The 14,416-nt window shown below is 37.0% G+C and overlaps 1 protein-coding gene across 2 annotated transcripts in view; it reads left to right on the top strand.

Moving 5' to 3' along the window:
* Positions 1-2,564: 2,564 nt before the first annotated feature.
* The window catches only part of LOC131077618 (nuclear poly(A) polymerase 4), a 39,233-nt gene continuing 27,381 nt past the window's right edge, over positions 2,565-14,416 (top strand). The window contains exon 1 of one of the 2 annotated variants that reach the window (XM_058015152.2): positions 2,565-3,012. In XM_058015152.2, coding sequence (XP_057871135.1) covers positions 2,875-3,012 — 138 coding nt within the window. In that variant the 5' untranslated portion in view covers positions 2,565-2,874. The remainder of the gene's footprint in view (positions 3,013-14,416) is intronic. The other variant, XM_058015150.2, reaches the window with a different exon arrangement.

Below are 14,416 nucleotides of genomic sequence, written 5' to 3'. Positions count from 1 at the left end.
CTCTAATTTTTTAATATTATTGATTAAATTGAACTTGGGCATATTTATTTGGGTTTTAAAATGAACATATTGCTTAGAGAATAGAAATTTGTCATTGAAACACTAAACGGGTCATGAAAAATTAGGTGTCTCTATCTCAGGACAATGTCTTATTTCAAGACCATTTAGGGTCCCTTATGTGCTCTTGAAATGGATGGAGAGTGTGGAACATACTTCCCCCTTTTCTATTCATGTTTTGAACCTTGTGTTGGAGCCTTGAAAGCTTCCCAACCCCTTATGAACCTTCTCCTCTACAAGTTGGGGTGTCTTGTGATTGGTGGTGTAGGATCTCTAGGATCCTTTTGTCATTTTTCCACATTTTAGAGTCTAATTTTTGTTGTATGATTTCCTAGGTATTTTATGTGTTTTGGGCATGTTGTAGGCCCCAAGCCTTAGTTTGGGTCTATATAGTGAAAAGAACACCAACACCAAAATAAGACTACAATATTATTTCAAGACTATAGTGTTGAATTTTGCAATGCAAGCACCTGCAAGATCAAATGAAAAACAAGAACACCTTCCACAAATGAGAGCTGGACAAAAGAATGCTATATTGCTAAAAAAAGAAAGAATACAAAATGAGTTACAATTGTACAATGAGGTGTTTATGTAGAAAGCATGGTGCTAAATCTAGGAGTATTAAAGTGCAAGCATGAGGAGCTAAATAAAGCTCAACTATAGCTAACTAGATGCATAAAATTTAAACTAGGTGCATGACTAAAATAAGCATTCCTAAGTGAAGCAAAAAAGCAAAAGAAAGCATAACTAGTTGTAAAAAAGCAACTAATAACTAAATATGCTCTAACATATAGCACCGGAACATAACACTTGTGCTAGTATTGGACACTTGCACTAGTCTTGGACATCTACACCTGGGAGTTGGAGTCCTCCTAAGGCATTTTAGTCCATCTATACATCATAAATCAAATATTTGTAGACATTTTATGAGAAAAATTTATAAATAAAAGTTGTTCCCAATAGTCTTATTAGTCTCTTAAATTTTCTCTCTCATTGATAGGTATTGTTGTTAAGGAGTTATGCCAATTTTTTCCATGGAGGATATGCTTTGGCACCAAAATGTCTAGTTGTTGCATCTTAGGCCAGGGGAACCCTTCTCTTAGGGTTGTCATGAAAATGAATGAAAAACATGTATGTTATTCTAATTTGATCAATTCTTGTAGGAGGGATAGTTTCATTGAATGATCTAGTTCCCTTTCACGCCTCTTATTATTTTTCTCTTAGAGTGCAAGACTAAAATGTTAGTTTAGGACTCTAGTGCCAAAACATGACACTAGTGCAAGTCTTGGACACTTCAATTAGTCTTGGAGATTTGTACCTAGGCATTAAAGTCCTCCCGAGGCATTGTAGTCCCTCCATACATTAGTCAACAAGTATTTCTCAACATTTTTTGGGAAAATTTTGTGAATAAAATTTGTTCCTCACGGTCTTGTGAGCCTCCTACTTTTTTTTTTAGCTCATAGACATACATTTTTGTAAAGGAGTTATGCCAATTTTTTTCCTTGGAGAATGTGCCTTCACAAGAAAACATCCTATTGTCGCATCTTTGACTTAGGGACTCACTCTCTTAGGGTTATCGAGAAAAGGCATGATAAACATGTATGCTCCTCTAATTTGATCAATTCTTCTAGGAGGGATAATTCTCTTTCAGGTCCCTTATTATTTTCCTCTTGGATTTGATGCAATATAGAAATATAATCTTTCACCTAATTCAATGTTGAATGCTACTTGATTTGGTTGCACACTTTCATTTGAGACAAATTTCACCTAGTCTTTTACTATCCTTAGACACATGGACTTGACAATGAAAGAGAGAAACAAGAGACATGTCTCTTTGTTTAATGCAGTTATGCTTGTGTTTGTTGATTTCTTTGCTACTTGTTGGTTATACATTTTTCATGGGTTTGTGTTGCTTGTCATTCATTTGGTTTTTAAGTGTTTTATTTTTTGTTGATCGTACATTTTTCTTGGGTTCATGTTGCTTGTCATTCATTTGGTTTTTAAGTGTTTGATTACTTGGGTGATAATTAACTAAATGCTTTAATCTAAATGAATGAAAATAAAACACTATTCTATTTTTTCTTGTATTTCAACAAATTAGAATGTGATTTAATTAACTACTTCCAATTTCACAACATGAAATTTGTATCTTGCTACTAAGACTTAAATTTAATGACTATGTGATCATCTTTAAACATTTTTTTTTGTATGAAATTTTGAATAGTCTATTAATAAAAAATAAAATAAAATTCCTAAGTAGTGCCTCAAGGAAAGGATCTCAAGTTCACTTCTCCCCCTTAGTCATTTCACAAACAAGCGCATCAATTTTTATCCCAAATCCCCAATTTTCCCTTGGAAAACGGGAAAAAGAAACAAATATCACAAAAGTGCATAAAAGGTGACGGCAAAAAAGTTTCTTCCAGGTGGTCATTAAGCAAAAAAAATCTAACTTCATATCATACACCACATAACCATTGACCCTCGGTGCCCAATATACATTTGGACCCAAAAAAAAACAAACCCATAACAACTTATAATTCCTTTTATCAAACAGCCGGTCTTTCAAAAGCGGTTTTCGTGTTGATGTTTCTTGGTGCGGGAAAACCCCCATTTGTCGTAGTTGCCGCGGAAGATCGGGGGCGTAGGTCTTCTTCCTCCAGAGATCGACCTTCGTGGGGTTTGAGGATGACGCTGGTAAATTCATGGCGAGCTATGTTTTACAAAGGGCCAGGCTTCATCAACTAGGTCTTTAAACGAGGCGCATCAGACACGCCTTGCAAATACTTGCCTTTTTTTTCGTCTTTTTTCTCCGTGGATATGGGTAGTTCAGAAGAGATGGGCGAAGAAGGAAATTGTCCACCGGCGGAGGATGCAAAGAAGTATGGCGTAACCAAGCCCATTTCGATGTCGGGACCCTCCGACTCGGATCTGCAGAGGAATCTCGATTTGGAAAAGGTCGGTCTTCCAATTTTTAAAAGACTTGCATTTTATTTGAACTATTTGACCTGGGATTTCCGGCAAAATTTCTGTTGGAATTTTGATATATTGATATGTAAACTTATGACACATTTATCTTGATCCGCGTCTTCATCTCTTTCTTTTTCTGTGTTTTAAAAATACTTGTTTTAAATTTGTTAAATTCTCCTGGCGACGAACTTTGTCTCAGTTGTTGTGTCCAAAGATTTTTCTTCCCATAAATTCATCCGGTACTTGGACCCTTGCATCTCCGGTATCCAGGGTGTATGATGTGGTATTTTATTAAATTTTCTTTGTTTTGATGAGATGGATCACCAGTATTATCCAAAAGCACTTTCTTTTATTGACATGGACTGTGGAAATATTATGTCTCTTGCCTTTGACTTGCTTAAGCAAGCCAATTACTTTTAACACTTAGTTCATTTTATTTGACAAGTCTTCCAAATGCCTGCTTTTTTTTTTTGGTTTTCGTTTCCCTATGTCTCAAGTTTTAGGTTTTTAGTTAGAGATTCGGGATTTTCACGAGTTCAACATGCTGACATTTTCGTGGTAAACATTTTGAAATATGTCTGGAGTTAGCTGTATTTTGATATTCAATTTGGCTGATTTCCTTTGTCTGGTATCTTTTCCTTAAGCCTAACCCCTCACGACTGAGAGTTTTTTCTTTTTTTAAATTCAATATGGAATTGCACCTGGGATTGCGCTCTGGGTTTGCTATAGCGAATGTGTTGGATGTTGGGTTTGCTATGTTTCCTGGGGTTTGAACCCGTGGCTCTGTAATCCAAGGCACGATACTTTTATCAATGGAATTCATCCTATTTGATACTTTTATCAATGGAATTAAGCCTATTTGATACATTTATTACTAAAGCCTATCCTATTCAACTAGCCTTACAATTTCTTAAGTACTTACCTTTTTGACCTTTTTTGGTGATTTCTTTTCCATGTTACTACCTTATAAGGTTCTTGGGCTACGATTTCTGCTAAATTCTAGTTAATCCATAGGTAGACTTTTTTGCATGCACATGCGCACACATACTCCCAGTGGGATTTTTATGCCATTTCTGAGGGTAATTCCATTTGTCGAATTTACTTGGAACTTGCATTTAGTGTCTTGTGTGACGTATGTTATCCATATCAATATGTGTATTTTGGATTTGAACATGGTGCTCCACTTTGGAATTCTGTTTTCTTTCACTATCCTGTTTGACCAACTTTTAAAAGTATCGTTTTTATTATTTTTATGATTTTCTACTTCGGTGGTACTGTTATCAAAGGTATGGTACTTTTATCAATGGAATTCATCCTATTTGATAATTTTATTACTCAAGCCTATCCTATTCAAATTAGTCTTTCGATTTCCTAATGACTTAACTTTTTAATTTTTCTTTTGGTTCTATTTTCTTTTGGATATAAACCTTTAAGGTTTTTGGGCAATGATTTCAGCTAAATTATAGTTATTTCCAGAGGTAAGACATTTTCACTTACACATGCACATGTGGAGTATTGTACCCAATTTGAACACTTCAATATGTGTATTTTCAATTTGAACCTGGTGATCTACTATGTAATTCCGTTTTCTTTTATTATGTCAATTCATCCCATTTTGACCAACATTTTAAAGTACTCTTGCTTTTGTTATTTTTGTGATTTTCTACTTCCTATTATGGCCTTTAGGGGTGTTAGGTATTATTTTGAAAAAAATATCTGGAACCAAATTCATTCTGACATATTTTTGACTTGTAAGCTCTTCTTCATGGGGGCAACCATAAACTTTTTTTTTGATCGATAAAAGGCCGAAGCCAAAATTTTATTATTTTTTTATAAAAAATATTACATCTCCATTCAGTGTGGGCACCGGTAGGAAAGAATGGAGATAAGAAAACCTCCGGTCTAGCCCAGATCCCTTCTGGGATCAGATATTATAACCAACTGTACATTTTTACAAATCCTCATCAGAGGATGGAGGCTGACATATTAAGACATTTTAGATTCTTTCTGTACATAAAATCTTTCGGCACTTTCCGGTTGAATCCATCTTCCCAACTTTGGCTAATCCACTAATGCTTCGAGCTTTAACTTCTGTCCTGTTTCCCGAATAAACTTAAATGGCATGATTGTGGTGTATATTCTCTGTCAAATTTACCTGGGACTTGTACCTAGCCTTTTATGTTCTGTTGGGTACACCACATCAGTGTGTTGGATGTGTTATTTTATGTAGTTGCAAAACTTTTTCAACGTCTGCTAGGGTTTTATCATGCGGTTCCAACATGAAATAGTCAATAATTTCATTATTTGAGCTCAGCTTATTTCATGAGTCTTCCAATACATCTAGAGCTTGTCGTTTTCTTCACTTTTATTATTTAGGTCAAATTTTTTTGTTGAAGTTTTGAGGTTTCCACAGGCAAACATTGTGATATTTATATTTGAATCCAATTGTGTTTTATCAGTTATTCCCAAGCAATCATTTTGACACATACACTTGGAATCAACCATGTTTTGACAAATTGGAAAATTTCGTTGTGCCATGATCGAGGGGTCTTCCATTGAATTCACCTGAGCTATCCCATCAAAGTTATTCAGTGCTTGCATCTGGCCTAGCAGTAGGGTATGTTTCATGCAGTATTTTATCCAGTTTGAGCACTTTATCATGCCTCGTGGGTCTAATCTTGGATCCCCAATAAGAAAATCCATTATATTCTACCACTAGCCCATCCCATTTGACCAAATTTTTTCTATTCATTATTTTACACAGTTTCAGCACTTTATCATGTCTCGTGGGTTCTGATCTTGGATCCTTAATCTGCAAGTCCGTTCTTTTCTACCTTTTTATCTCATCCCAAATAAATTCTTAAATAGCTGTGATTTTCAGGAATTTAATATCATTTTCCTCTTTATATCTTTGTCATTTGAGTTTCTTGGCAATAATTTCTGTTAAAGCTTTGATATCTCCACAAATAAGCATTTTGACATTTACATTGGGGACCAGCTGTGTTTTGACATGAAAATGTTTTGAATTAAGTATCTGGAAATAAAAGATGGTATGACACTGTTGGTTCCAGATATACATAAAAAAATAATATCTGTTTTCTTTTAATCTTAGGGCTGAATATATGCATGATTTCTGTCTATGTTTGTGATTGGTTTGACTTTATGTATGACTTTTTTTTGATTTATTTTGCTTTGTAATGGAGTTTAAGCTACCTTAGGCAATGGTGCTTTGGTCCCAAGGAGGTGTTTTACAAATTATCAGCATATTCTCAGAGGAAAATTTATGGAGAGTTTGATAGAGTGGTATGATGTCACTGCCTATCTTTATCAGTAAAGGTGCATTAGACTGCATCCTACAAGAAGTGCAAGAGGAGATTTCATACAAATTTTATAGAAAATCAGCTCAAACATGCTAGCAATTTTTTTTCACAAGATAAATATTACACAACTGAATCAGTAGAGTTTGACTGGAACTCTCACACCAGATCTGGATTGATTTATATTCAGCGAATCTGCTGCAGAATAGATGTGTGATTGCCCTAGATGTGATGATTCCCACACTCTGTAATTGTTGAACTTGAGTTACTGGACCATGTCTGGTTATTTCTGTAGTCTGCCACTCCTCTGAACTCCTTAAATTCTGTCCTGGGCTGATATACAGGATTTTTCTTAATCTCAGCCATGGATTGTTCCACCTTATCAATCCTCTGTTCATGGTTACATTTCATAACCTCGACATTCTGAGAGAGTTTTTGAGTTATGATCATGAGTTTTTCCGGCTTGCTGGGTTCAGGGGAAGCAGTGAAAATGTCAATTATTCCTTTAACCCCCATCTTGAGGGTGTCGATTTCGCGCTCGACCCACTTCCAGCAGCGCTCCTGGCTTCTGGTGGCTTCCATGACAAGATTCATCAGACTACCATCTTTCCCCTGATTATCTTTCTGGACATTGATAGGGATGTCCAGTTTAATCCCTTGGTCCGTAATCTTCAGGCTGTGATCCTTTGCCACCAGCTTTTTCTTTTTGGTGAGGGGTTCGGCCTTGGAGATCAGCTTGCTGTTGGTTTTCTATTTACTAGCTGCCCATTTGGGGGGTTCTTGCTGCCGAGCATCTCAGGAGTGACCATCTTTTCCTTTTCATCCGCAGGTTCATATTCAGGGTCATCAACAAGAACCCCACTATCATCCAGGTCGATCTCCGAGTTAGAGACGTCTTGGACCTCCGTTTGCAGACCAATCTCGGCAAGCGGGGGCACAATTTCAAGGGATTTGGCGTGTTCCATGATAAGGACGATAAGTCCCTCATGAAGAATAGGGTTGCTAGGGTTTTCTAGGTGTTTTTCCAGGCTAATCTCAAGGGAGGAGGCAAGATAGTAGGGAACAAAGATAATTTTACCATGGCGAAAATGATTTAAAATAGTGAAATGGTAGGAGAAGAGACTTGCATACCTGCCATCAAGGGTGAAATATCTCATTATAAACTCAGCCATGTCAGCCCATGGGGCCATGAGGTCTTTTCTATTATAGCCGCCATCGGCCATCTTGGTGACTCTGGAGCGCTCCTATTCTTTGACAACTGTACTTAGGATGGTGTCTTTCCTCTATCATGTGGGAAGGCTTCCCTTATTCAATCATATTTAGACAAAATTGAAGAGCATTTTCAATATAAACAAGATAATAACAAGAATTTGTCGTTTTGAGATTTTTTTAGCTTACTCGACAAAGAAAATAGATCTGCACATTTTCAAAAGTAAATATAGATCTGCATGTTTTCAAAAGTAAATATAGATCTTTGATTGACGTGCAAAAGATTTCAAATGTACATAGACTTTACATTCCACACATTTCAACTAGCAGTTAACGGCATGGACTATAAAGATAAATCATTAATCATCATTTAAAGAGTATGGTAATCACCAAGAGAGCAAATGGAAGCACAACTTTCTTTGTCAACTTCTATTAAGGAAATGTAACAATGTTTCATCATGCAACTAGAGTACTGATATTGGAATCAGTAAACTGCTTATTGTGCTTTAGCAGAGGACACATAAGCAGTTTTGAAAACATTGGCATGGCAAATTTAAACTGCTCTCTGTAATGATCATAAGCAAGATCTGATCTTTATTTGCATTTTTTGAGGATTCACTACTACACAATTACTATCAAACAAAATAACAGATTCTAGGTTTTTTGGCACAGAAGCAGATTGATAGATCTATTCACTTGCACCATTTAAAAGGTAGTTTCAATCAAATAGATCACTGTGAAATCAGCTGTTTCACCAGATTCAGATTAAAAAATGTAGTTCATAGAATATCAAATAATTGGTACATTCAATAAACTGATCACAATAAGACTGGTAGCCTAGTGTCAGATATTCATCCACCTCTAGGTGAAACAGAGCTGTTTAGTACCTCCTAATCAAATCTGAGGCAGGAGGTTCAACTGGATTGAGTAAAACACCTTCAGATTTGTGGTCTCTGTCTTGAAACACCCAGGGATTTGATAGATATGCTGAACCTGCTGCGAATATCTTTTGATGTAATGTGGCTACAGAAAGTGTGTTGAAGCAGGTCATCTGAATCAGTAGAGTTTGACTGGAACTCTCACACCAGATCTGGATTGATTTATATTCAGCAAATCTGCTGCAGAATAGATGTGTGATTGCCCTAGATGTGATGATTCCCACACTCTGTAATTGTTGAACTTGAGTTACTGGACCATGTCTGGTTATTTCTGTAGTCTGCCACTCCTCTGAACTCCTTAAATTCTGTCCTGGGCTGATATACAGGAGCTGCCAGCCAAGAAACTGCAGATGGGCTGCAGCTGGTAGCACCCAGTTGGCAAAATTAATGATTTAGGGCCTGAGTGTTATGACAATGTTCTCCAATCTTCAGTTGATGGCGATCAGACATTGTAAAAATATTCTTGATTATTAGACGAAAGTTTCTAATCAGATTGATATTAGGGGAATGTGAGGATATTAGCAAGACAAGGATATAGGGTTTTTGTCATAACCTTAGAGAGTGGTTAGGATTTTTGTCCCAGCTATTGCCACTTCAAGAATGTCTCCCAAAATTCACACCAGTTTCTAGATGTAACAAGATATGTACTTGTTAGAAATTGGGCACAAGTGTAATGTCTCCTACTGGGACTTTCCTTAATTTGCCCCAGAATTCCTAAATATGAGGTATGGTTGATGTAAATTGTCAACTTAATACCTTAAATTAGAGCCTGCAACCATGTTAGTTATCAAAGATAAATAAACATATAATCCAACCATGTTGCAAATAGAATTCTAATCTCTTGTATAATATTCCTAAGTTGCCGGTACGGGTATGTGGGTACGGTACATTGGTATGGCAATTTTTTTGGGGGGAGTTTGGGTATGTCCCTACAAAAAATATAAAAACCATAAATATGTACATATATGCAGCCTAAAAAGTAGAAACAAAAACTAAATTTAGAATCACAAATATCATCCATATGCTAAACAAAACTTGGAACTATCATATATGATATAAATATAACAAATTTACTATAAGTCTAATTTGATATCCATTTGTCAAATTTGAATGTTATGATAAATATATCGAATTCATTGTTCATTGGTTCAACAATAAAATAACGCAATTAATAATCAGCATCATATGGGTCGCTAGAAAGATCAAGTTTAACATCATCATTGACATTAGATGATGTAGCTAGATTAGTGGAACCACATGCAGGCTCACTGCCACTTGCACTAGCAGCAAATTGGCTATTATTGTGTAATTTAAAAATTTGTAAAAATATCATTATCATATATATTTTTGCTTAAAGATTATGAATAATTTTCTTTTCACATTAAATTAAATTTAAATATTATTATATTTAACATTTATTATTTATATAAATTAAAATATAAATCATTAATTAATAAATTTTTATTTCGTTTCATTTAAAGCAAACTGATAAAAAAAATCTAAAACTATAGAAAAATTTGAAACAAAATAAAAATTTACATACCTGTCTGCCTGCCGTTGCCGTCCCCTAGCTCCCTTTGTCGCTTGCCTGCTTGCTGTCGTCCTCCTGCCTGACTGCCGTCGTCCTCCTGCCTACCTTCGTTGAAGGTTCTCTGTCGTTGCGCCCTTTTCTTCCTGCGTTGTGCTAGCCAAGGTGTCAAGAGCTCTTTTCTGCGTCCTTTTCTCTTTTCATTTTAGGGTTTAAATGACTTATTTGCCTTCCCCGAAAGTCAAAAGAAAAACCTCTCGTAAATCGCACGTGACGTGGATTCGTCGAAAAAATGCCAGCAATACGCCACGTCAACATCAGATTCTTCGGGATGCGTGGGTCAAAACGCTGATATGTTTCAGCGACGAAATGGAGGAATCCTGTCCGATTCCACAGGGATTCCAGTTTGAATCTGAATCCATGTCGAATTGTACCCGGATTTGGGGGAAAACCTAGGTGCACTGGTAACCTAGTAATATTCAGAATATACATATGGGATTCCTTTAAGGTTCTACCCAAACAACCCATCATCATTATGGAGCACCAGTTGTGAGATCATACGAGGCGCCTTGAGATGTTCCATCCAGACCAGGAGCACGGAATGACAACGTCATTCGGTCTCCCAGCCCCACTTGGGGTGTCTCTACCGGAATGGATTCCTAGCTAGTTGCCTTCTTCCTCATATCCATTATCTCCCCTCCCTAATGGAATGGCAGACTGGATATGAGCTTTAAAGGAATTGACTTATCTATTTTTTCTTGCAGAGCCTACACAGTAACACAGATAACAATATATTTAAGTATGTGTATAACAGTAACTGTGTGTTATTAAATAGTATTCTTATTTCATATCAAATAGAAGACGGTAACAGTTCAGCTTAATCAGAAATGATGTGCATCATAAATCATACCAAAATTCTCAGAGCAGTAATTATCCTGCTGTCTTAATTAATGATGATGGGACTGAAGTTCCTTGCTTTTCAAATGCTTCTATTTTTCGATGCCTCCTTGAATGCATGGGTGTTGTTCTCCTATACCCCTTCATCGGGCTTGAAAGATTATGTTGTCTGCCAAAGTGGCGACTTTTCAACAGTGGACACCACACCTTTGTTAATCACACCCTTTCACTTAATTGTTGTCTCCTTAATTTTGTTTCCATTAACCATTAGTTTATTAATCGCTGTGATTATGAGAGCCTTAATTACTTATCGCTGCCTCTGGTATTTAAGCCTACATGCTGTGATTACATAATCTCTTCAATTAATGTTTGTCATTGCCTTTGGTTTGTTTCTATTGCTGACCATATTCTGGTTAATATTAGTTTGAATGCTGCTGATTACCACGCTATGATCTTACTGTTCTATCACGATTTTTTTGGGAGCTAAAACTTGCAGGAAAAACTCACTGAATTTTTGGTAAGTTTGTCACAAAAATTTGGTGAGTTTGTGGCCAAAACTTGGCTGCATAAAAAAAGGCGCAGAAGCATCAAGAAATTATCTTTTTTTTTTCTTGGGTGTTATACTGATGAATCTACATCTGAACTTGATTTTGTCTTCACAATTTGCCCAAAATTATTCGATATGAGTAACATTAGAGTGAGTTTGCCCAATATTTCCTCCATCCTGACCTGTTATAAGACAAGTGAGCCTTAAGTTGTTTGAAATTTGTTGTAGAAATTTCATGATTGAGGATTTTTGGAGCACTTCTAATTTAATGTGCCAATGCTGATTGTGAAGTGAACTCCCTCGCAAGACTTTCTTCCTGAATATTGTTGTGTATTGTGCTATTGGCCTATTCTCTTGCATACTGAATGAGTAATATTTTGTCACTTATTTGCTGGGGCAAAACACAATGATTATACTTGAAGGCACAAATGTGTATATAGCAGTACACAGATAATTGGGTCTACCTGTTGCTTCAATCACTAAGAACATTCATATTTTCTTCAGATATGCATTTCCGATAGTTCCCTTCAAGGTGTCTAACAATGAAGATATGTGCATCTGTGATGTCTCAAAATGTTTGTTGCATTCCTTCATTTGGATTCAGAGAGAGAAATTATAGATAGATTTTCCATTCATGAAGACCACCAGCATTTTTCAGGCCAGCAAGTTGTTGCTTTCTAGTGATGTGTAGGCAAGGCAAGAAATCATATAAAAGTCCATTGACTGCTCTACTTGCAAGAGTTTATCATGTATAGAGTTGCCAGTAATAGCACCCTACTCAATTATTTTTAGCAATTGCAAGCATCAGATACATGCAGTGACTAAATTCCCTGGATTTATTTCCAGCGATGTGGTTGAGCAGGATAACAATGACAGTTTTTGAATTGTCAGTGTCAATTTGGAGTAGGGTTCGGCAATGTGCTTGACTGCCTATCATGTCATGTGGAGCAATTTTTTATTTGTCTGATACCCAGTAAAAGTCATGTGGAGCAATTATTTATTTGTCTGATACCCAATAAAGGGTGGATTTATTTTGCAATTGCTTCTTGGATGATCAGTAAGGTAGACAATCATATAGATTTCTCTTGTTTGTAAAATTTTCAAGAGTTTTCTGTTTAGGGGATTGCAATGATAGCACTCTAGTCAATTATTCCTCTGCCTCATGCGTGCAAGATGAAATTCCCTGTACACAGTTTTCTGCAATGTAGTTGATCAGGATAACTATGTCGCTACCGGAATCACTGAGGTCATCTTGCAGTTGGGTTTTAGGAATATGGTTTACTGTCTGTTGTGTTTTTTTAAAGATGATTTTTATTGGTTGAAAGTAGTTTTTTGTAACTGCTTCTTGGATGATTATCCTACCATGAAATTGAATGTATGTACAAAAGGATTTAATTGAGCACCCAGAGAGACAAAGGCAGTATATCTTGCTCAAGGAAAGAAATTCAAGTGAGTAATATTTTCTTTCTTCCATGAACAAATATTATATTTCGATACCTTAATTTAGCTTGCCAACATTGCATGGTGTGACAGTTATGTATCGTGTAGTGATGTAGGTCATAATTTTGCTTGGAATGTTTTTGATAAGGATAAACAGGTCTTACAAAGACCCGAAACCTAAAGTTTTACAACAGCCGGCCAACAGCCAATCCGGCAAGAAACAACAACAAAACAGGGGAGCATCCCCGAACAGAAACAGAGACAAAAAAACACAGACAAACAAGCCAAAGGAAAAAAGCTCTCAGTTAAGCGAGAGCACCAGATCCTTGTCCTTTTGGATGGAAATCCTGTTGATGTCCTCAAGCTCCTCCATGATGAATCTGGAGGTACCTTGTTGCTGCTTCTGCTCCTGGTTCTGGAACTGGGTCTAGTGGTTTTGTTGTCTCCAACAGCCACATCATCTCCTCCAAGTTCTTTCACCGGGTCACTGTGGAAGGATCTATAATCAACAACCATTTCGTTGATCTTTTCAAGCCCCTCAATGCTGTTGTTCATGGCTTCTTTACTAATGTCGACCAGATTCTTGAGATTTTTCTTAATCTCAGCCATGGATTGTTCCACCTTATCAATCTTCTGTTCATGGTTACATTTCATAACCTCAACATTTTGAGAGAGTTTTTGAGTTATGATCATGAGTTTTTCCGGCTTGCTGGGTTCAGGGGAAGTAGTGAAAATGTCAATTATTCCTTTAACCCCCATCTTGAGGGTGTCGATTTCGCGCTCGACCCACTTCCAACAGCGGTCCTGGCTTCTGGTGGCTTCCATGACAAGATTCATCAGACTACCATCTTTCCCCTGATTATCTTTCTGGACATTGATAGGGATGTGCAGTTTAATCCCTTGGTCCGTAATCTTCAGGCTGTGATCCTTCGCCGCTAGCTTTTTCTTTTTGGTGAGGGGTTCGGCCTTGGAGATCAGCTTGCTGTTGGTTTTGTATTTACTAGCTGCCCATCTGGGGGCTTCTTGCTGCCAAGCATCTTAGGAGTGACCATCTTTTCCTTTTCATCCGCAGGTTCATATTCAGGGTCATCAACATGAACCCCACTATCATCCAGGTCGATCTCCGAGATAGAGATGTCTTGGACCTCTGTTTGCAGACCAATCTCGGCAAGCGGGGGCACAATTTCAAGGGATTTGGCGTGTTCCATGATAAGGACGATAAGTCCCTCATGAAGAATAGGGTTGCTAGGGTTTTCCAGGTGCTTTTCCAGGCTATTCTCAAGGGAGGAGGCAAGATAGTAGGGAACAAAGATAATTTTACCATGGCGAAAATGATTTAAAATAGTGAAATGGTAGGAGAAGAGACTTGCATACTTGCTATCAAGGGTGATATATCTCATTATAAACTCAGCCATGTCAGCCCATGGGGCCATGAGGTCTTTTCTATTATAGTCGCCATCGGCCATCTTGGTGACTTTGGAGCGCTCCTTGTCTTTGTCAAAGAAGCTCGACAAGT

This window comes from Cryptomeria japonica, chromosome 6 (genome assembly GCF_030272615.1).
Source record: "Cryptomeria japonica chromosome 6, Sugi_1.0, whole genome shotgun sequence".
NCBI classification, from domain to species: Eukaryota; Viridiplantae; Streptophyta; class Pinopsida; order Cupressales; family Cupressaceae; genus Cryptomeria; species Cryptomeria japonica.
Note: the sequence above shows the minus strand (reverse complement) of the source record. Positions and strands in the feature narration are given on the sequence as shown.